Below are 24,273 nucleotides of genomic sequence, written 5' to 3'. Positions count from 1 at the left end.
AGATTGCCCTTTTAGTATCCAAGTGGCTAGCTGGAGCCATTGTGGGCTTGGGTGGAGAAGTGAGCCCAGGTGGAGAACTGGGCCCTAAGACAGGAGGTCTGACTTCTGAGACAGAAACCATGGTACTTGCTAAGCTAGGGCTAGGATTTCTGAGAACCATGGTCTGGAGGGCCAGAAGGAAGCTATTAAGACTACCTGCTGTAACTCTTCCTTTCTGATCTTTTGCAGCACTCTGGCTAGGAACAGAAATGGAGGGAAGGCACAGAGCTTTTCCGTTGGGTGGTTGGTGTTCACTGCATCTACTCCTTTGGTTCTGTAAGAGTGAAATCTTGAAAGGAACCTTGGGAGTTTGTGACTGAGTTGGGAGGCAAAGAGGTCCAGAGTTAGTGGGCCAAACTGTTTCTGGATTTCTTTGAAGATTGCAGGGCGGAGGCTCTATTCCCCTAGATCTATTTGTGGTTGACTCAGGAAATCCATGGTGTGATTCAGTGTTCCCTTGATGTGTTGCTCTGTGATGGAGGCTAAATTCTGCTCAGCCAAAGTAGCATGGTTTGGGCTTCTAGATGAAGAGCGTGTGATCTGGTACCTCCATGATGAGTTATGTGCATCACGGCCATGGTGTTATCCGTCATTATAAAGACGTAGGAGTGTTGCAGTTGATGGGAGAAGCGTTTCAGAGCTAGGTGTACTGTTCTTAGTTTTAGCCCACGTATGCCATTTGCCTTGTGTCACCTGGATGTTGCAGTGGGCTCCCCAGCCTTTGCAGTTGGCATCTGCTGTCAGCACGATTCTGGTTGGCTCCTGGAAAGGGGTTCTCGTCTGTAGGTTCTGAGGAGATTGCCACCAGCAAAGGGAAGTTTTGATGTGGTGAGATAGATGTACCGAGTGGTGGTCCTTCTGTGCAAATTGGGCTTGGAAGGGTAGCAGGAAACATTGCAGGGGGCGAGAATGCAACCTGGCCCATAGAATGATGCCTAGGCACATCATTAGGCTACTAGGCATGCTATGTCCATTAGATCTGTTGTTCGTTGACATTGGAGGTTCTTTGATAGAATTTGGAGCTTGACTATTCTTTCCAGGGAGAGTAGGAGGTATCTCCTGGAAGTATCGATTAGTACTCATAGGCGTAGAGGAGACTGAGTGGGAGTCAGGTGGCTCTTCTTGTTTATTACAAATCAGTGACTTTTGAGGCAGTTGACAGTCTGGTCCAGGTCCTGTAGGCTTTGTGACTGGAGGGAGACCTGATGAGGTTGTCCAGGTATCAGGTCCTTTGAGCCAAAGATGAGCTACCAGATACACCAAGATATTGGTGAAAACCTTGGGAGCTGAACAAAATGGCATTGCTTTGTATTGGAAATGATGGTTTTGATATGCAAAGCAAAGAAACCTTCTGTGATGTGGTGCTAATGGGATGTGTAGGTAGGCCTCCGTCAGGTGGACTGCTGTCAGGAACTCTTCTTTGTGAAGGGCCTGCAGTGTTTCCCTACAAAATTGTCTGTACCTGACAAACATGTTGAGATGCCTGTTTGGGCACAACAAAGAAGATGCATTTGTCTTGTGGTGGTACAATTTCTATTGCTCCTATTTGTAGCAGGTGCTGAATGGCTTTGGTTATGGTGTGTCTCTTAGCGGTAGATCGTGATGTTGGTGAAGGAATGAACCTGGGAGAAGGTCCTTTCCAGAATTCCATGTTGTAGCCATTGCTGATGGTGTCTAGAACCCAGCAATCTGATGTGGACTGTTCCCATGCTGTGAGGGAGTGCTGGAGTCTTCCTCCCATGGATAGGCTCCTGCTGTCAAATTTTTGTCATCCTGGTTTAGAGGGCTGGGAAGAAGCTGGTCTGGCAGAGTAGCTGAAGGAGGTGGCATTCTTGGGCTGGAAGCACAATCTGGATCAAGCTGGTTTTGGGAATCTGCAGCTTTTGGACCAAAAGGACAATTCCTTAGTATTCCTGAGGGAGGGCAAGGAAGAATAAGTTCCGGTGAAGGATTTTTTGTCTTTTCTTCTGGATAAGGAAGGCATGACTTGTTTTTTGTCTTTGGTTTCTATAAGGACTCCTTTTAAGGCTTTCTCTCTGAGCAGCTGTGCCCCTGTGAAGGGAACGGAAGCTAAATTTGCTCTGGAAGCATTATCTATATTCCAATGCTTGAGCCAGATGGAGCGCGGAGCTATTGTGGTAGCTGTCACATAGTGGGCAATAAAGTGAAGGGCATCTTGTGTAGCATCAGCTAAGGAAACAAAGGACTTGAGAGAGCTTTACTGAGCTCCTAAATAAGGAAGTCTGACTTAGTTTTTTAATTATTATGTCTTCCACCCACAGAATGGAAGTTCTTGCAAAGTAGGAAGAGACAGTTGAGGCTCTTAGTGCTAATGCTGCTGCTTCGTGGGCGTCCTTCAATGGAGCATCAGACTTTCTCTCCCTCTGATCTCTGAGGGGGACGTCCCCACCTTTGGGTATTATTACTCCTGAAAGTAGTGCCACTACTGGGGCATCTACCAGCTTTTTAGAAGTTTTTCTACAATGTTTTGTGGAAGCGTGTCAAGTTTTTGAGCAATAATAGCACCCTTCTTACCCTGAAGGTGTGATTGCCACCCTTCCTTTATTATCTTTTTGGAAAGAATTAGGAAAAGATACCTCTCTGGTTTTGGGCTTGGATTCTGGGAATACCACCACTCCTCTGGATAATGGTAGGTTTTTTTTTCTGTTTTCTGTCTAGGGAGGCAATTGTTTTGTACAGTAAAGGCAAAAAATAATCTTAAAGAAACTACCAGATGAATTCTTCTCAACCATTTCTATGTTTGACACCCCCACCCCCCACCCCTATCTGAATCGAGTTCCTGAAGGGAATGCATGGATGAATCAGTGTCTGGGTGATGCTCAGTAAAAATAATTTGTTTTAGTATTGCGGCCTCTGGCTATACAGCATGAGTCTGGTGAATCTTCCCTTGAGTCTGCAGAGGAATGCGGACTGGTAACGGTACTAGGTTAACTTGGCTGTGGATTTTTATCCTTGGTTTTATCCTTTTTATTTCTAGTGTTTGGAGGAGGGAAGAAGACTCAGAGGTGTGCAAGTTGCAGTTATACTCTGATGCACATCCTGTTCTTAAATTTGTTTGTCAAAGCGGTGATTGGTTAAATTATCCAGCACAGCTTTTGTGAGCTGGGAGAGTACTGAATCATTAAATTGAGAAATGTCATTAACAGTGGAAGGGCTGTGCTCCTTATTCCCTTGCCGGAGGTAGAAGGGATGTGGGGAAGGGAGGTTTCACTTTGGCAGTGTGGATTGCAACAGCTTTCCAAAATGGCTGCCTGCTGCACTGCAGGGAGGCAAATGCACCCTCAAGCTCACCCTCCAGGATGTTTCAGCATCTGGTTGTTGAGCTGATTCTTCCTCCTCTGACTCCAAGTTTAGGCTGATGGCTAGTGCCCTGACTTCCTCCATCTTGGCTGCTCCTTGGTAAGTCGCAGATGGTACGCCTAGCTCTCCTGCTGTGAGGCTTTTGTCTTTCAATGGTCTCCTAACGACCTGGAGATGTGCGATTGTTTTGTTCTTTCTCATGGCCTTAGAGGTCCTTTTTGCCAAAGAAGCCATGAAGAAGATGGAAGGCACAGTAGAGAAATAGAGGAAGACTTTTTTTTAAAAAAGGGGAAGGAAATACTGAGATTAAGATTTTAAAAAGAAAGAGTTTAAAAGTTTAAAAGAGTTTAAACTTTAAGTTTAAAAGAGTTTGGAGACAGTGGAGGTTTTGAATAGGAGGAGATGGAAGTTAGTTCTCTCCTGGGCAAAAAGCAGGGACGAACTGGCAAGGAGGAGCCTGGAACCAATAGAATTCTCAAAAGTTTAGTCACGTGGTCCCTGCTTTTCTTGGGCAGGGGAGATAACCCATTGTGGGATGCCTTCCTCAAGGTGCATTTTTAAGAGTATATTATCAAAATAAGAATACCTCTTATGCCTCAAGTTTCTTGAGTCATTTCTCAAGTCCAAGATTACATAAAAAAATGAGCTGGTGTACGCGCACGCATGTGTACTCACACACAAAACTTGAGGAAAAGAATCCTCCCTTAAAAATGAAGGCCCAAGATCTCTCAGGTCTTTGATGCTCTTGCATAAAATAAAAATGTGTAGTTTTGTTATTAACTGATATTTGTTAGTCCCCTTGGGAATCCCATTTTGGGCCCAAAAGGATGGATACAAATGTTTAATAATAAACAAGACTGTATTTATAAAGCGCCCAATGTATCTTGAGTAGTACACTTGCTGTCTTTTCTTCAATAAGCTTGAGAATAAAGAAAAAGAACAACTTGGTATACTGCTTGCAAAGCTTATCCATAAATATGCAAAGCTTATCCAGAACCTTGCAAAAGAAAGACTGATATTGTTACCGTTTTAAAATATAGAAATGTTTTTTTTAAAGTGGTTTAAAACTAGTTTGTTATTACAACATACCTTGTTGTCCTGAGATTAGTCTTTCAACGCCCTTAATTATTTTGTGTCTATGGCCATAAGCATTAATTCCAATATCCTTTAATTCTTTGTGTCCCATTTCAACCAGTACATCTAATGTTATCTACAAATACAAGATAAAGTTTTACATACAAGCCACACTGCTGTATAGATCTTTAACATCAAAAATTTTATGCCCATAAAACTAAGGCTTGCCAGAAAGTGAGATAATTGCATTGAATTCCCCAAGCTTGAGAAGCAGTTCAAGGGGAAAAGGTGATGCTATGTGTTTTATCATTGGTTTTATTTATTTTAATTATTTATGTTGCCCAGAGAGCTTCGGCTACAGGGTGACTCATAAATTGAATGAATGAGAAGGGGGTCCCTAGAAAATGCTGAGTACGTGGAAGCTCCTTGTATGGCCCTTTGTATCTGGGCCTATGTTAGATCTCTTTTTATGCAGTGAAAAGCCAGTGCTATATTAAAGAACACTTTGTTCACAACAACTGTTCCCATAAAAGCCACTTTTAGCAGAAAAGCCAGGGTCCTAGATTATTAGTATTATCACTAACTGCAATATAGATTGATGAACATAAAACTTCAGGAAATTTAAGTTGTCTGCAGACAGAGTCAGTTTCCCAAACAATTTCAAACAGAGAATATTTCTTAAGTTAGCACATAACCTCTGCATGCACCTGAATTAGTCTGCAGTTCTTACAGAACAAAAGAGAGAAAAATGTTGGTGTATGATCATCTGTATCTTGACTTAGGTATTTATATCTCAAAGCACAGTCCACCCCCCAAACACTTCTGGTTATAAATCTTCTCCCAACTTAAAAATATAAATTTATAATTTGCATTTCCCCCCTGAAAACATAAAACTTGTTTTATTAGTTTCTATATCAAGACAGTGGGCCAGTTCACACGATCCAAATTAGCTTATTTAAATTGCGGGGTGTGCCGGGGGCCCTTTCCATAAGCCTGACCCTGGCATGGCTTGTGCCATCTGAACCCAGGCGGCATGGCTTGTTGGAGGGGGAAACAACCCTCCAATAACCCATGGGCTGTTGTAGGGTTGTTAGAGAGATGTTTCTCCATCCAACAAGCCATGCTGCCCAGATTCAGACAACACAAGCTGCGCCCGGGTGGTGATTATGGAAATTGTGCCCCACACACCATGATGGCTTATTTTGATTGTGAGAACCAGGTCAATTACTTACTTGCTCTCTCTCAAATATGTCAATCAGATGTTCAAGTCCAAGATTTCTCACAAACTGATTTATGCTAAAATCTACACCTGGAACTGAATAGAAAAAAAACATGTGTAAGTTATATATTAATTGAACAGGTATTGTTTTACCTTTCTGCAGGCTCATGTTCACATGACTATTAATAGAAACAATCCTGTGGATATATCCAATAACACTTGGAACATGCAATGTTTGTCTTAATAATAACTTTGAAGTACAGGCTGACTTTATAATCCATATAACCAAACTAAAACATATTTAGCTAGACATTTTCAGGACAATCTTCCTAAATCTGGATTTAGTTTCATTGTTCATAAATCCAACAAGGTTAAAAGGTATAAAAGTTTATTTCAGAAGCAATTCTGCGTATACTTTTTGAAGGACATGGGGCTCTGTGGGAGAAACACTTAAATACATTTAAAACACATATGCCCCACATTTAAGTTTCCTTTCTGCCACATTGCCAATCAAATTGCTCAGAAAATATTTTATACAAGAGATCTGGAATGTGAAGATATCAGAAACTGAAGAGAGAATTTCTGGACCCATTTATCTAAGATCCAAGTCACTCACACAGGTATTTCACTGAGTGAATCACAGCTGAATATGTTAACTACCACTTCTGTAGCTAAGGTAGTATCAGATATTAAATCTGTGGTGGATAGACATAATGACCCAGTTTGCACAACACCCTGGAGTTCACTGTGAGTTATTTAAGCCAAGATGAGCCGTGGTGTCTACAGACAAGATCTGAATATGCAACCCCCCCGGATTGGGGTTACCATGTGATGCAAACCCAGCCATGGGGGTTATGTGAGGGTTAAACGACCCTCACAAAACCCTACAAGCCAAGGGTTATGGAAGAGTTGTTTAAACCTTGGATAACCCCCATGGCTGGGCTTGGATGACACAGCAACCCCCTGATTGGGGACTGCACATTCAACATGGTAGCCAGCACATGCCACGGCTCATGAGGGGTTGAGTAATCCACAACAGGTTGTCATGTCATGTGAACTGGCCTACTATTTGTAAAACAAGACATACTATTCATGACATCACCGCTTGACGTGGCAGTCTTTTGACTGTTGATTCATGTGTGAATTTAACCTAATTCTTAATACAGCATCCATCTATCTGACTAAGCCAGGGGTGTTGAATCTCTTTTAGCCCAAGGTCTGAAGTCCATTTCAGAGAAGCTCTTGGTGCTACATTGCAATGGTGGGCAGGGCTGAACGCAAAAGGGGTGGGGCGAAAAATAAAAAAAATGCTGGCATATTTTAGGTTAAAGGTTTTACTGCCAGTAAGTAAGCCTCAGGAGAGGCATTTCAACCTTTTAGAATGGAGGGAAACTGCACAAAAGCTGGGAAACTACCGTAAGACCAGTGGTCAGAGGCATGGCCTTCTGAGGAACCCCAGAGGGCTGGATTTGGCCCCCGGGTCTGAGGTTCTGCACCCTTGACAAAGCCAATTCAGTAGAAGAAACAAGTCTCACCTTCCTTCTTCTCCAAACCAGTGGCCCCATCAGAACTACTTGTACTAATTGAGAGTTCAGAAAAGCTACAAGACAAGTTGTCAAGGCTACTGGCAGCTGATGGGTTACGTGGGCTGGATGGAACAGAAGAAAGTGAATCAGCTGAAGACACATTTTGAGACACGTTTATAACCTGAGGTTTGTAGCATGATGGCAAGGCAGAAGGGGGCATGGCGGCTGTCAATAATGTGCTAACATCATCAGCCTGAAAATTAAATAAAATAGTTTATCATTAAAACATCCACAAATGCATTCAAACAAGTTACAAGCTTTCTATATAAGAACACAAGGTAATGCTAACAGTGGTCTTTTACTTTAGCTCCCCTAAAAGGAAACTAGAATTTCAAGCTCTCTAATACTTTGCCATTTACAAAGTAGATTCAGAGATATTATTATCCTGATCCAAAGGTCATTTGTGCATGAGAATTCCAGTGCAAGGGCTGACGCACAGTGGTTCACATTTTAGCTTTAAGTGTCAGAGATGCAGGTTAAAATTTCCAGTCTGCCATGGACTTTTAAGCAAATCCTGCACAAAATCACTCTCACTTCAGCCTAACCTCCCTCATAATCTTGTTGCAAGGGTAAAATGACAAGTATATTTTACATGCTGCAAATACTATAGTAAGATTAAGGCTGCAATCCTATACCCACTTTCCTAAGAATAAACCCCATTTAACTCAATGGGACTTACTTCTGAGTACACATGTGCAGGATTGCAGTGTAAGAATAATCTCCAAGCTCCTAAAGTACCAGCAAGCGCACAATGGTGCTACCTTTAACATGGTAATGAATAACAAATCCTACTTTTGGATCTAGCTGAATTCATTTACTTTATCAGAAAGTTAAAAAAAATTATATCAAATTTAAACTAAGAGAAGTATCCATATTTAGTCTGTTACAGCAAATACGTTAGATCTGATGAAATAATCTCTTGCCTACAAAAGCATTTGCCACAATAATCTTTTCAGGTCCTGAAAGAATCTTTGTTGTTTAAATTTGAGGGAAAATAGTTTTAGATAAAACAGAATGAAATGAAAATGCATTTCAACTTTATTATATATTAAATACTGCACATTTTAATTTTGAAATGTAATTTTTAAATGTATTTGGTTTTGCCTGCATAAACTGATGGGTCACAAGTCAAAGGAAAGGATTCAACGATGATCCAACAACTGCTGTTTTGCTAGTGGAAACCAATGCTTGTGCAGTGTCAATAGCGCTTGCTAGAGTGCTGAGTTTCCTAGGAAATCCATCATAAGCATTAGTTTCCATTAGCACAACGTTAATAGCGGCAGGACACCACTGGATTCTTCCCATTTGCAGCCCAACAAGCATGTCTTGTGGCTTGACAGCTTCTGTTTTTGGAGTCCCAGGCATAGCTAGCATGCTGCATGTAACCTTTGGGGTAACAAATTAAGCAGGCCAGGTTCAAATCAATTGTACTTTTATCAATAGAATTTTTAATTGTATTAGGGAGGCCACAAATTAGCCCAGAAAATACTAGATAAAGTGACCAAGTGATAAGTTAATAAATGAACACACATTCCATAACATATAGTTGCTTATTTATTTCCTCTTTGAATAATGTACTTCCAAAAACTACACCTAAACTAAATTCTTTGTATCCAACTTCAGGAAGATTTTAGAACTCCTGACTCTGTTGTAGCTTGTAGCCCACCACAGTAAGTTTTAACTGATGTCCTGGCCAGCAGCCAGGAACTGAAGCTTAATTTATACTTCTCAAAAAAATCCCATCACTTACAGTGACTAGGTCTAATGGTGTTTGTCCTTCCTGGTTTTTCAGCGTAGGATCAGCTCCATGTGCCAACAATAAGGCACAAAGCTGTGTCCTTCCTTTCTGGGCTGCTTCATGCAAAGGTGTGAAAGCCCATTTGTCCGTAGCATTTACACACGCATTATACTTTATAAGTAAAGCTGCTACATCTACATGCTGGAAAATAAAATATATTTATGTAGTGCAACCCTCAGGAAAAAAGACTTTCCTGTAACTTGCCTTTGGATTTCCTAAAAAGTTAATAATGCAAAATACATTCTATCACAGCAAAGAGAGCAACAGTATCAGTGGCAAGTGTACCTTAATACACAAAATGTAATGTGCGTTATGGCTCGTGAAGTGGTAGCTGTGCAGCAATAGATTTTAAGAACCTCCAAAATTTAAATATGCAAATGACTATCATCTAGTTAAAACCTACCAGTGTACATGGAAGCCTACAGAGAAAGGTAGTAACAGAAGCAAACAGCCCCGTCAAAAGTAGATTCCTGCAGACATCTAAGTTGAAATTCTCTTCAATAGGACAAGATGACCCGGCCCTATCCACTAGCTATCATCAAACTCTTGGCAGTTTTCTCAGAAGGGCCAAAGACTAAGGGTTGGATCCAGACTAAGTTGTGCTTTAGCCCCATTGAAATAAATGGACATGTTACTCATTACTAATTTAAATCCTATTGATTCCAATGGTACAGAAGTGTTACTATCTTTTCAACTGGTTGTCTCCAACCCTTCTGTAACCACTATCAACTTTATATAACAGACTGGGGGGGGGTGTTGATGCAGAGACAACTTCTTACCGAAGGCCACCCAATGACCTCAGGGCTAAGCCGAGGTTTGGGACTTCCAGCTCATATTCCAAGCCCCTAGTTCCCTCAATGTGTATTCCTTCACTCACATTTGTATTAGAAGATTTAAACAAGCAGCACACTTAATGCCATGACTGTTTCACAACACTGCGAACACAGCACATTGATGGAGGTTACCTAGCACGAAGGTCACCAGAACATGCAATATCAAGTCACTACCTGTTCTGCTGACTGCCATGTAAGGTATATACACTATTTATCTTATATCCTATCTTTCCTTCAAGGAGCTCAAGGTAGTGTACATGGTTCATCTGCCCATTTTATGCAGAACATACTTCAAGACATCTTTTAAATTGGCCACAGCAACAGTCTCATGTACTTAACATCCCAGTTTTGGCAACCTGTGTCCAAGTTATGAAACCTTTATTTCAAAAGGTGACTGTTATCACACAATTAAAAAAGCTTTTAAAAGAGGATTAAGAGGGCCTAAAAAGATCCTATCAAACTAATATACATTTTCAGAACGTCTATGGTTCAAAAGACTTTAAGCTACTTACCCCATAGGATGCTGCATTATGTAGCGGAATTAGACCCCCTTTGTCCTGTGCATTTACATCAGCTCCATGCTGTAAGAGGTATTCAGCAACTTCCAGATTGTTGTAGCCAGCTAGAAGGCAGCAAGACAAAAACAAATATTTTTAATGGATAGTAAGATAGCATCTCAAAAAGAATTAGTATAAAAGCTGATCACCCACTTTCCTTTCAGCTTTCTTGAACCATATATTTCTGAGGTGGGTGATTTAAAAACAACATCATAGAATCATAGAATAGTAGGGTTGGAAGGGGCCTACAAGGCCATCGAGTCCAACCCCCTGCTCAATGCACTTGTATGCATGCAACCAGCTGGAACTGCTTTAAGGCTGGAGAGCCATACTTCAATGGCATACAGAAAATTCCAGTTTCAGACTTTTTTTCTCCAGTAGAAAGAACCTCAGGCAAGCAGCGCTGGGAAAGACCTCTGCTCACGACACTTGAGAAGTTGCAGCCCATTAGAATAGACAGTACTGGGCTAGATGGATCAATGGTCTGATTCAGTATAAGACAAATACACTCACACACACCATTATCAAGTGTACAAGGTAGGAATATGTCAGAAACTGAACTGGTACACTCACTATTAGACATTTACTAGTTGCCACTATTATTGCTATTTAGACAATTGCTTTACTAAGCCCCTTTACAATGATTTAAATAGCAAGCTGCATTGCAAAGTGTTCAACTGAACCTGTAGTTCTAGTCCAGAACAACTCCTGAACAATTACAATTGGCTTTTCCCCCTATGAAGGCTATGACCCAATAAAAGCACCAATATGACATTTAAAGAACACTAACCTGCTAAGTGGAGTGGAGTAGAATGTCGGCCTTGTGTATCACGACAATTTACATTATCAGGGGAACACAACTTTTTCACCCGAGCCAAACAGCCCTTCTTTGCAGCATCTAGCAAAGCTGCATCTCCTCTAAGGAGATCCTGAATATCTGTGTCACCATCTTTAACAAGGTCTAATGGGGTATTCCCATCTCTGTTCTTCTTTGTGGCGTCAGCCCCATGCTACGTCAATAAGAAATTGGAAAGAAACATATACATTAACTTCCATAACCTAAGAAACCATGCAAAATAAAAACACAATTGAGCATTTGTATATTTTAAAACACACATTTTAAAGCCTGCCAAATGGAAATAATGAAAGGATTACGATTACACACACCACATACATGCTTCAGCTTTCCACGAGACATACCTGTAGCAGAAGCTTACAAATCTCGTATTTTCCTTTTGCAGCAGCTTCATGTAACGGAGTGAACTTCCATATATCTGCTACATTGACAACTGCACCATGTTTAACAAGTAATTCAGCCACTTCATAGTGTCCATACGAACAAGCATTGTGCAAAGGAACGAGGCCTCTGAAAATATTATGGAAGCACCCACCAGTGAAAGATACAGTCAGCGCTTGCATCATTCTGTCAGCAGAAAATCTTAATTCTAACTTTTTCAGTATCTTTTAAAAATGCTTTAATATTTTTTTTCTGACTGACCTAGCCACACAGTAAATATAATGGCAGTGAGAACCAAAATCTTTCAGAACTTCTAAGGAAAAATAGGTGCAGGAAGAATGCCAGTGGGACCTGCTACTAGCGCAATGGGGAGTTAGCAGTTTCTAAGAAACCCTAGAAACGCTAGTTTCTGGGGTTAGTTTAGGAAGTGCTAACTCCCTGCTGCACTAGCGGTATACCCAACTGATGCAATGGAATGAGTGGGAGCGCAGCAGCTATATTGAATACTGCCCAATGTTAGTTTGTGGATGGACTGAACAATGTAGTCATCCAGATGCTTCTCACTGAAATGGCCTCAAGTTGCATTAGATATAGAGTATATATACTTCTTAAGGTCAACTTAAAAATCACACAATTATCATAAATTATGTTGTGCAATTTCTGAAATAAGTATCAGACAAGAGGTCCAACTAAGATTCTTGTGACTACATAGCGACATCAGAACAGAACACATATAGCATTATATAATATAGTGAGTGGAGGGTGTGGGGCAGAGGAAGATGACTCTCCATTCCTCTTTATGTCAGTGCCTGACATATGCATTAGAGTGGATGTGTATCAAATTTTTCTACCAATGACAGGCACCACACGGTATCATGACTGATTCCCCCCACCCCCATAACGTTTTTGGTAAGGCATTAGCCACACAAAGCCATATGGTCCCTCAAAACATATACTATGAGTCAAGGAATACCAAAATTCAATGCCCCCGCCACAGCCCCGTTACCCACTACACTTAAGCATTTGTAAAACCAAAAACACAGAATAGAACATTTACCCTTTGTCTTTTGCATGAACATCAGCACCATGCTGCAGAAGATATTCAACCACAGACACTCTATTGTATCCTGCTGCAAAGTGAAGTGGTGTGGACTGACGCCCTTCAATATCCCGGCAATTTACACTCTGTACTGTACATAACTTCTGTGGAACACAATAGTCGAGGTACATATTATTGGATATGTATAATAAATAACAAAAAAGTTATTTATTAATATTTATATACTGCGTAATATAATAACATCTCTAAGCGGTTTACATATAAATATTAAAGCTCACATTTAAACTGCACTATTAAAAACAATTTCAACTACAGTAACAATAAAAGCAATACAAGGAACAGTAAAATAGAGTAGCATATGTTTAATTACATGTCATTAATTATAAGCCAAAGAAAGCCTGGGTGAACAAGTGTGTTTGCAGGAGCTGTTTAAAACATACATTTTCTATATGGGGGGAGGGGTTTCCAGAAGGTGGATGCCATCGAGAAGGCCCACCTGTGAGATACTTCGTGGCAACATTCTGTTGGTTGCGGAATGATCAACAAGGCCTCCTTTGAAGATCTGAAAGGTCAACTGGGTATATAAGGGAAGGTGGTCTGCTAGGTATCCTGGTCCCAAGTTATTTAGAGCTTTGTATGTCAGCAACATAACCTTGAACACGGCTCAGTCCTAATAGGAAGCCAGTGCAGTTTTTTTTTTTTTTTAACACAGGTGTAATGTGAACATGACTGGTTGTCTCACTGAGCACCCTAGCTGTTGCTTTCTGCACTAGTTGCAGCTTCCAAGCCAGGCAGGACCGCAGCCCTACATAGAGTGGATTACAGTAATCTAGTCATGAGGTTATCTGGGCATGTATCATACTGGCTAAGCTATCCCTTTCCAAGAACCGGTGTAGTTGCTGCACCAACTGAAACTGGTAATGGGTGCTCCAAGCCACTGAGGTCACCTGGACCTCCAGTGACAAAGACTGATCTGCTCCTTCCTGAAATGAGTGTTCTTGCTCGTTTCAGGGCTTGCCTCTGGAAGCACTACATCGCCATTCTACAAGTGGTAGGGGCTGTGGGTCTGGCTGCATGCAGACTGGAAATGGCAGGTCTGGCTGCACGTGCAAGGACACTGTTGGATTCTGCCCTATAAGCTCATTGTTTTATTTAATTATAGTGCATAGTACAAAGTTAAAAACAACAAACAACAAGAAGTCCAGCAGCTGAGTTGTCCAAGAATACTGGGGGAAGGGGTGTCAAACTTTCGAAAAATCAGCAATTGTCTAGAAATTAGGGTTTTTTAAATATGAGGGTTTTATAGCAATAAACTGTAATTTAATTTGTTTCTGAAGACTTAAGAATAAGCTTCATGACAAATTAGCCTGCAGAGTTAACAGAGTTGTCTTTTTCACAGCAAGAAATTAGAAAAACAAAATTTATCTTACTTTTACTATGTCCATTTCTCCTGCCTTTGCAGCTTCCAATAATTGCCGATCTGCTTCTGAATTGCCTAAAGGGACACCTTCTGTAAAAGTAGTAAAAAAAGACCTTACCAAGTTTACATAGCAAAATACACAAGAATAAGCAGTCATTAATACTAACCCTCAGGACATGATAACACCAGTTTAGGCTCTCAATCTACATAATGTAGCTACCCTAGACTTGTAGTTCTATTTGCAATTTGACTAGATGTACCAACTCTACCACCAATCTGAAATTTTCATTTTCCAATCCAATACGAACAGTAAACCTTTCTCCCCAGTCCCCATTCCTTCCCCTTTAGGTTTTCCTGTCCCTTCTTCATATTATCCTGTATTTAAAGAGTAAATGTCTCATGTCTATAATAAAACAGCTAAGCAAAAATTGGATAAACTGTTATATAGAAAAAATAAAAGTTTTGTGTCAAGTATTTCTCTTTGCTAACCCGCACTGGTTTTGTGGTGGATCAGATTACCGAGTATATAATTCAAGAAAACTTCCTCATATTAATTGGAATTTATCTTCCAATAGTGATTTGGCATAATACACCTTTTCATGGGTAGCTAAGAGTAAATAAGACTCACTTTTAGCACACTAGTCAGCTACAGAACTACTAGCTTGGATAAATGAAAGGAGTCAACAAGCCATCATGCTCTTCCCTCCAATCTGGAAAGGAGAATGGCAAAGCTACTCCCTCCCATTAACAGTGTACAATAACCACGTGACGCCAACCATTTGTACCTTTATTAAGAAATTAGGCCATAATTAATTGACTGTGTTTTCTTTTCCGTTTTGAAGTTCCTCCTGAATGTTTTTCAGGAGGAAAATGTATGCACTCAAGGGATAATGGTTTCACAATCAGCTCTTAGTCCTTTTATTTTGCAGCATGCTACACTTTTCCTGGCAAGGCTGTAAATTTTCCCAATCAACTGTCCTGTTCCAACAGTGGTATTCCTCAATGATGCTGCTATAGCCAGTATTAAGAGAAAAAGCAGAAAACTTGAAATAAAAAAATGTGACAGTATTACCTTGTAATAACTGCTGAATACTCTCATTTCCCACCTGAGAGGCTGTGAAACCCTGCAGCGATACAATTGATGGATCACAGCCAAAGCTCAACAACAGTCGGCATGTCTGAAGATGGCCACAGTATGCTGCTCTATGCAGAGATGTCTGGCCAAGATTATCCAAGGCATTGACCTAGAGATTATCACAGAATCTTAAGAATGCAGTTTTAAACTGTAGTAAAAATGTAACCTAAAAGCCACTGAATGTGTCTTAAGCAGCATGTAGTATTGTAAGAGCTGCGCATGCCTGGAATGAGTGAGCAGTAACCCTAAGATAAGGTAGCTAGGCAAACTGCTAGCAACCAATCAAAGTGACACGCTAGCTATGGAATGCAAGCTGAGGTGATAAAACTGTAGCGCGGGAGTTGCCCAGGGTCGACTCTGCTTTTGAGCGTGAGCTCCTTTGTCGAACTGCTTGCAAACAATAAAATCGAGTTGGACCCAGCCTGAAGTTGACTCTCCTCTTTGGGGCAAATTGGACTAGCCTCCAGGGGGCTAAACTAGCATTTTGTGCAACAAAACAAGGAATACAGAACACGATACCTTATTAAATATTACCTGTAATGGGACAGGAGAGAACTATTTTGTAACTACCACATAGAGCAATACCAGCTTCCAACATTTCTGCTCCCACAACCATCTTCTGTTTCCCATTTTAAAAAATGGATTGGCTATCAAAGCCCCATAGAATAGCTGCCAAGAATCATCATTTCACTCTCTATATGGTGGCAAGAATATGGAAGAAGGGAAACCACATGTTATTTAATTATGTATGGAACTATGTCTGATTACAGTAAAAGTAATCCATACCTTTGCTTCATGTTTCATGACTACTTCAACAACATCATTATGAGCTTTTTCTGATGCCACATGGAGAGGTGTCAGGAAGCTTTATAAAAAAAAAATGATACAATTTCCATTTAGTTTTCATAGACTGAGTATTGATAATTAACAAAAGTGCAATGGCTGGAGTATCAGACTAGGATCAGGGAGACTCTGGCTCAAACCATGAAGCTCCTTGAGTGGCCTAGTCCAACCCATCACGCAGGGTTGGGAAGAACCACCACATCAGTACTCTGAATTGGAGAAAAAGTGAAATGACGACTCACTCTTTTGTCTTTTCATTGATGTTAGCTCCTTTTCTTAGAAGTAGCTCACAGACTTGCTTTCTTTTGGGATATGGAGATGCAGCAGCACAGTGCTATTAAAATAATTAAGTTTTTTGTTATTTGCTGATCTTTTTTTTAATCAGAGATCTACATCAGTGAAATCCCAACAGCTAGGATTGTAACTCAGTACTATTGGGAAAAGAGGTGAACACTACACCATTACTTGAAAATAATATATAAGATATATGTGGATTAATTAAAAAATCTAACACAGAATTCAGTACACCTGGTACATTACATTCTAAAGGTTATTTTAGGATATTAAGCAGTATAGACATAGTATAAATAAATAAAGGTGAAGACAGATTCTCTTAACCAATTCTGCTGGGGAAAAACTATGTCAAAGTGCTACTTTCTTGTTGACACCAGCATAGGACCATTTTTAAGGTCTCTCTCTCTCTCTCTCTCTCTCACTCGCTCAAACATACACAATGTGCAAAAAAAATATGTTCTTCCAGAAAGCTTTGAGTTTTTCTCATGAATACTGGAACACAGTATCTCTTATTTGTAATATTTAATTCTTCAATTTATCTTGAGAATAGTATTCTCCATTTTAACAAGAGACCAGCTTATGCCACACACACAAAAGTTTTGATATTAATTAATGCAATTCTTACAGCTTGTAGTGGGTTTTTTTTAACTACTGTTGGGCACCTAACACACATATTTTTTATCCACCATACTTCCTAAACCCATGAATTTAAAGCCCTACATTCATCTTCAACAGTTTACTCCTTATACCATAGGTGGGGAACTGCCAGCCTGCGGAGGCTTGGGTTCTGGCTTATGGCCCCCCTCATGCACAGCAATCAGTCTTTTTAAAAAGCTCTCATCAGAGCCAATGGGAACATTTTTCAAGCCTCATTGCTGCAGTGAGGGCAGCTCCGTGCACTATTTGTGTGCGAGAGAATAAGGCTGCATATATATTTACCCACCACTCACATGCAGCCCCTGGAAGGTAAACTATGAGAGAATAGAGCTGAAAAAGGTGTTGTTGCCCCCCCCCCCCCCGGTCTTTTATTTCATCTCTCTTTCTTTTTCTCCATAAAATGAAGTCATTTACCTTAATACTGAAACTAACACCACTTGTTAAAGCACTCAAGAAGTATTTTGCTGTGATTTTGAGCTTTGCCTCCAATGAGAACATGCAGACAGCAATGACTAGGAATACAGGCAATGGGAATGAACAATACTTGTGATAAAGACCAGCACTTCCAAGACAGCAGTCTCACTGTAAACACAGCTATCAAAGTAACACTCAGAACAAGCAAATACTGCATAACAGCCTCCATTTGGTGCATGGTTTCATGGAAGTGCATATAAAGATGAAATAGATGGGTTGTATCACTGCCTTGTTGTGGCGAAGGGGCTTGCGTAACTCAGTGAAGCCATAAGCTATGCCGTGCAGGGCCACCCAAGACGGACAGGTCATGGCAGAGAGTTCTGACAAAATGTGGTCCACTGGAGAAGGAAATGGCAACCCACTCCAGGATTCTTGCCAAGAAAACCCCATGGAACGTATCACAAGGCTAAAAGATATGACGCCGGACGATGAGCCCCTCAGGTCGGAAGGTGTCCAATATGCTACTGGGGAAGAGCAGAGGTTATTTCCAAGTAGCGCCAGAAAGAGTGAAGCGGCTGGGCCAAACCCGAAAGGACACTCAGCTGTGGATGTGTCTGGCGGTGAAAAGAAAATCCGATGCTGTAAAGACGCTCCGGGAGAGAGCGCAGGACAGGAAGGCCTGGCGTGCTATGGTCCATGGGGTCACGAAGAGTCGGACACGACTGAACGACTGAACAACAACAACAACAACCCTAGGGACATGTTTCAATGTGCTTTTAAAGGGTATTTCACACATAATCTTGCATGGGGTCATCTTCAAGCTGGTGAATTGTATTACATCATTTCTCATCAGGCAGTATGCTATTCTGCTAGAGAAACAGCTAGTTTTCAAGTGCTCTCACTAACACAGACAGCTTTGAATTTTTCTAAATTAAAACTCTTTCAGGCAAAAGCTCTTTGCCAGATAAGAATTATGTGGCAGAAGTTCACCATGAGGGATTTACCATATGACCCAAAAATGAGAAAATTGATCCTCCAATGAAATGTATCAGGAAAAAAAATTAAGACTAAGAAAACACTTCTATGCATTATTGTACACAAAGGTCACTGAGCAGTCTACACAACAATAACTCATGTTGTGTGGATGGGTCATCTCATTTCCTTTTTGCCCACTGAGTCAAATCATCTAAATATCCTACACCAGGGGTGGGCAACTTGTGGCTCTCCAAATGTTTTGGTCTACAATTCTCATCAGCCCCAGCCAGCCAATAGTGAAGGATGATGGGCGCTATAGGCCACAGGTGGGTCACAAGTAGCCACAGCCACTATATACCATTTGCTCAGATCTTATCTTCTTCTTCTTCTTCTAAACCATCACTCCTAGGAAGAACTGAAAGCTTTAAGTAAGTATCAATAAATAGATGGGGAAATCCTATGTCTAGAAGTTAAAACAGCATGGCTACAAAGGCCAGTTCAAGAAGCAATACCATTTTTCCTAAAGCAGGGGCAGGGAATCTTTCTGGGTCCAGATTGCTCCTGGCCCACCATGGGCTAGATGTTGTTAAGGGACAGATCTCATCCCTGACATCAGGGGAGTGGGGCCTGGCAAGGGAAACAATGGACAAAGTGAAGCTCACTGAAATGCCAGCTTTGCTCCCCTATTGCCTTCTCCAATGTGGAGAATGTAAGGGAGAAGTGAAGCAGACTCAGCTGCATGGTGAGGGAGGAGCAAAGCAAGGGCTCAGTCAGTCATGCCCCCTCTCCCTTCTGAGGGGAAGGCCTCAACTGAGGCCCACAGGCCAGAGGTCCCCATCCCTGTCCTAAAGCAACACTTAAATAATTCTGATATGTTACTCCACTTGCATAATTTAGCCACAACAAAACATTAAATGAAAATATATGTTCAACGTATTACCAAGGCAGTTTCGTGAGTCTGAGGATGCTTGAAGTTTATAATTTCAAGAGAGAGGTGCTTTTTTACACGAGTTACATCGGATTCCCTTGCAGCTTGTAGAAGTGAGTGACCTCTGAATTCATCTAGAAGAGAGAACAAATGGAATATAGGTCTCAAACATCATCACAAGAGTATTTTGTTTCTGTTAGGATGGTACTCCTTTCAAACCACTGTAAACTGTTTTCCAACAAGCATTCATATGGTTTTCTATTAGCATGCCTACTGCAAAAAACATGTAGTATACATGTGGGAGACAGATTCTCTGATTTTCAAAAAGTAAATCTGTCTTCCTGGTAGGCAACTACCATGCCTAGTTTTGGAAGAGAACATTATGCCTTAAAAGTCTTAAGAAATTAGGAAAATTTTACTATTTTCTGGCTTGCTAAATCCGTCCGTCCATTTGTTTATTACATTTATAGCCCACCTTTTTTCCTCCTAAGGACCCCAAAGCGGCATACATAATCCTCCTCCTCTCCATTTTATCCTCACAACAACCCTGTGAGGTAGTTTGGGCTGAAGAGTCTGTGACTGGCCCATAATCACCCAGTGAGCTTCCACGACCAAGTGGGGACTAGAAGCCGGATCTCCCAACTCCCAGTTCAACGCTCTACCTACTACACCACACTGGCTCTCTTACTAATACCTACTTAATCATGCATAGTCCCACCAGTATTTTGCAGCAAAGCCTGCCAAGAGAGTGAAGCCATTGCTCTGTACTGTATGTGGGGTGAGGCCTCTCAAAAAATTATGGCTGTATCCTGATGAGGAGACAAAGGATCCCTCATTTCCATTTAGAACTAGTTGGAGGCCAGTCACATTTCTGAAGGATAGATACCCATACAATTCAGAACCCATCTACCACTCTATGAGTTGTGTTAGAAACTGTTCCCAAACTCCAAGAGCTGGAGTCTCATCTGTGAATTTGTGCTTACCAGGGAATGGGCAGGGGGCAATGGGGATCATAAATAATGGCTATCAAAACCAACCAGAGGAATGAATCCCTAGTGAAAATAGGAAAATGTTTAACAATCTTTCCAATTCAATCACATATTCACTATACTCACATGCCAATCGTTCTTTTAACTGAGGTGTTGGGGCCAAGTCGATTGTACTTTTATTATGACAGTTTAACAGTGTAGGATCAGCACCATAGCTCAGCAAGAGAGAACACACTTCCACTCTGTTCTTAGAAGCTGCTTCATGCAGAGGAGTGAATTGCCACAGATCCATTGCATTTACACAAGCTCCATGCTAGGAGAGGAAAGAGAATCATACTTCATTTTCGCCTGGATAATGCTAAAGTAGAACTCTGATGTCACAGGGAAGGTATCATCTGCTTAACATTGTGCCAGGAACACCCATCTAAATGGAGACTTAAAATTATGTTATAATTGTACTCCACCTTTCTGATAAGCTCAAAGACTGTTCATGAGGAGACACATGCACTGTTCATGACAAGACACATGCCCTGAACCGAAGACCACAGAGTAGGGATATGAATTAGGGTTTCTACAACCAAGGTCAACATTCTAGGAACAATTATTATAACATATTGGACAGGGAGTCCTTACAGCCAATATAATTATATAACTTGAAAAACCCAGAACCTTCATCCTGTAATACTTAACAATCCCCTGCCCCTTCCCTATTCCAGCTTCCTGCACTCCCAAATGTAATGTTTGCTTGCAGCATCTCATGAGACCTGTTTATAAAAAGCAAAACAGAACTGCTTGGACCAAAGTTAGAAGCCCTTAAACAGTGGGATTGTTAGCACATAACAGCAGCAAATCATGAGTTAATTAACCCAATATTTGCCATGGTGCATGCTGGGTATATTCCACAGCCCTTTTGAATTGAATCCCTAAATAAAAGCTGTCCAATTTTTCCCTCAATTAAGTAGTTTCACTTTATACACAAACATACTAAACTGAAATGGACTGTGTACTAAACAGTTCACATACATTTATGCCTATTTTTGAAAGATATGGGTGACCTGAATAGCAAGTGAACCATCACAATAGCTTCCCCATAAAGGTGGTGGACAATTAAGAAACTAACCTTTACTAGAAGTTCTGTTACTTCATAATGGCCATAGGAACAAGCATTGTGAAGAGGCACTAGATCTCTGAACAAAAAAATAACAATCCCAGTAATTAAATACATAAGCATTACAAACTCAGATATAGCCCTTCAAGAAGTTTAAAGATTATCAATAATCATTCATCATTAATATCAAACAGAAAACCTTACTGTGTGTCTGACAAAACGGGAATGGACACTTTGGGAAAAGTGCCATCATTATTGGGCTCAATGATAATATAACTAGATATGTGTTTATTTTGGGTTCAACAACACATTTCCATGGAGGAAACAGCAGTAACAAAGTCCTACTAAAGTCAATGAATAATTCTATTGCTTACTTCTTAACATGGGGGCTTTAATCAAGTTAATCTGATTATAAACCAACAACTAACAGTGGAAATTGTTTGGAATATGTTAAAAATTAACTATTTACTGTGACTGAAGATGGCACACTGCAGAATTAGGTCTGGAAGTCTAAGAGAAAACATTGAGGGTTACTGGAGTTGTACAGCCTTTTGATAAAGCAAAGTGCAATATGATGGAAGAAAGAATCCAAGTGGCACTAGTGCAAGTTAATGTTAAAATTTGTCTTTGTTGTTGTCTGAAAGCTTCATTTAATCATCTGATTAAATATTCAAAGTTTCTGGAGTCACATTTTGGTGTGTTCTTAGAACAAAGTGCTCGAAATTGAGACAAGCCCATTTTTGACTTGAAACATGGATATTTTACTAGATTGTATTAACACCTCATAAAACACTCACCCCTTATCCTTAGCATGTACATCTGCTCCATGCTGTAACAGACGCTGCACAATCTTAATACGGTTATAGCCAGCTGCTAAGTGTAATGGAGTTGACTAGAAATAAAGAATAATTACATCTAAAAATTAAATACCAAAAAATCAGAAGGCAAATTGCTAATTTAAGCAATTCTAACAAAGCCATTAAAACATCTTACATTATCAATGGTATGGCAGATCCCAAACTAAAGGGTTTTCCTTCAAAGCTTGTAACTTATATGACAGTTCTCAACTTTACTGGTTTTTGCTTTCCCTTCCTTATGGTATTTAGTTCTCGCATAAGTATGATTTTACTCCAGATTTCAGTGGGCATTTCTAGTTAAAAACATGGGGTTGGAGGCAGGCCTTATTTCCACTAGCAAGAGCATACTTAAAGCATAATTAAATTTTACCTTCTGACTCTATGCAAAACCTATCAATGCTTTCAAGCGCATTAGCTATATGAACATAAAGGACTTTGTAATCAACAGCAAGTTGCAACAGATTTTGCTTTATACCTCCACAAGACACAAAGGTAATTTACAGAAGGTAATAAATGCTACCTGGTGCATTAGTGTTTTTACTGATACAGCAGGTATTTAGGCAAATTTAAAGAATGCATACTCGTGACATTTTTGTTAAATTTCAAAAATGCAGTGTTCTTTTAAACCAAGTGTTCTACTGTAAACACACTGCATTGTCACATAAAATTAGATCTCTATTTCTAGTAAACATTCCTGAATTAAAATTTAATTCACTTGAACAACTACCCTAAATTAATAACTCTGAACAAAGTCAAAAATATAGTACCACAGTGTTTTAATGTTTTTTTATTCTGAACCTTTTAAAATATGAAATTTTTAAACAAAAATACCTTTCTGCCATCACTTGCATGACAGTTGACATTTAGTGGTGTAAGAAGAGCCATTAGGTTTTCTTCATTCCCAGTTCTAGAAAGCAATTAACATTCCTTAATGTCTTTCAAGCATGATTTTTTTATTTAGTTTATACAATATTGCAAAGGCACTACAGCCACATGAAGGCTCAGTTTTTTTTTAAAAAAAAAAACACCTTTCAATTAGTAAATTTAAATAGTGGTAAATAAGCATTTATTTATTCATGCTTATGTACCACTTAAGAAAATCTACAAGCAGTTTACATATAAATATTAAAAAATCACATTTAAAATACACTATTACAAACGATTTCAACAACAATAAAAGCAATACAAGGAAAAGTAAGAAAGAGCAGCATATGATTATTTATAATTAATTACAAGCCAGAGAAAGCCTGAGTGAACAACTACATTATTCTCTTACCTATTAGACTTCACAGTATGTTTTAGCGTGCTTAATCATTAGTTGCTAAAACACCTAGTTGTACTTTATGGTACAAAAACTAAGGGAGGTATCCAACTGTGTCATTCCACTACCACAAATAATATTGAACTAGCAGAAACTAGGTTCCAAACTATGGAAAAGAGCACAATCCAATTTCATAATAATAGTTTGTTTGTGCAAGTGCAGTTGTTCAACCATGATTGCGCAAGCAGTTGCTATTACTCATGCACAACAGAAAGATTCTGCAGAGCTCCACTAGCGCTCTTTGAGTTTGTGGAATGACATCATCAGATACTGCTCTAAGGCTGAAACACTATATAAATTTTCCTGGGAGTGAGTCCAACTGAAGTCAATTGGGCTTACTTCTGAACAGACATGCATATGATTGCATAATACTACAGCAGGAGCAAGGACACTCTTAGGAAATTTTAATCTACCAGTAGTTACTGAGCTTCTTGTTTTTAATCACATACCCTAAGATGTCATTTTCTTGCTTTAAATTATTTGGAACATTAATGGTTTAAAAGAGCTTTTCAAATTAGTTTTTCATATTGGTGCTACAGTCTTCAATAGAACATTTTCTGATGCAAACTGAAAATGTTCCTGTACAAATGATCCTAGGCAAATGAACC

General features: G+C 40.0%; 1 protein-coding gene across 11 annotated transcripts in view; it reads right to left on the bottom strand.

The window, feature by feature from the left end:
- Positions 1 to 24,273, bottom strand: part of TNKS2 (tankyrase 2) — a 49,424-nt gene that overhangs the window by 10,924 nt on the left and 14,227 nt on the right. For 10 of the 11 annotated variants that reach the window (XR_014789420.1, XR_014789418.1, XR_014789419.1 and 7 more), the window contains 17 exons: positions 23,176 to 23,251; positions 22,285 to 22,379; positions 21,500 to 21,566; positions 20,506 to 20,692; positions 19,403 to 19,524; positions 16,365 to 16,456; positions 16,066 to 16,144; positions 15,217 to 15,388; positions 14,155 to 14,234; positions 12,722 to 12,867; positions 11,628 to 11,793; positions 11,218 to 11,437; positions 10,383 to 10,492; positions 8,990 to 9,178; positions 7,189 to 7,432; positions 5,667 to 5,749; positions 4,450 to 4,570 (listed from right to left, as the gene is read on the bottom strand). Coding sequence is in view for 6 of the 11 variants with exons in the window: in XM_084845820.1 (XP_084701946.1) it covers positions 4,450 to 4,570; positions 5,667 to 5,749; positions 7,189 to 7,432; positions 8,990 to 9,178; positions 10,383 to 10,492; positions 11,218 to 11,437; positions 11,628 to 11,793; positions 12,722 to 12,867; positions 14,155 to 14,234; positions 15,217 to 15,388; positions 16,066 to 16,144; positions 16,365 to 16,456; positions 19,403 to 19,524; positions 20,506 to 20,692; positions 21,500 to 21,566; positions 22,285 to 22,379; positions 23,176 to 23,251 (2,249 nt within the window). In the remaining 5 variants the exon portion in view is untranslated. The remainder of the gene's footprint in view (positions 1 to 4,449; positions 4,571 to 5,666; positions 5,750 to 7,188; positions 7,433 to 8,989; positions 9,179 to 10,382; positions 10,493 to 11,217; positions 11,438 to 11,627; positions 11,794 to 12,721; positions 12,868 to 14,154; positions 14,235 to 15,216; positions 15,389 to 16,065; positions 16,145 to 16,364; positions 16,457 to 19,402; positions 19,525 to 20,505; positions 20,693 to 21,499; positions 21,567 to 22,284; positions 22,380 to 23,175; positions 23,252 to 24,273) is intronic. The other variant, XM_084845822.1, reaches the window with a different exon arrangement.

Source organism: Heloderma suspectum, chromosome 3 (genome assembly GCF_057233095.1).
Source record: "Heloderma suspectum isolate Gila_16-S chromosome 3, 16-S_ref, whole genome shotgun sequence".
Taxonomy (NCBI): domain Eukaryota; kingdom Metazoa; phylum Chordata; class Lepidosauria; order Squamata; family Helodermatidae; genus Heloderma; species Heloderma suspectum.
The sequence above is the reverse complement of the archived record's forward strand: the minus strand, read 5'-3'. Positions and strand labels throughout refer to the sequence as shown.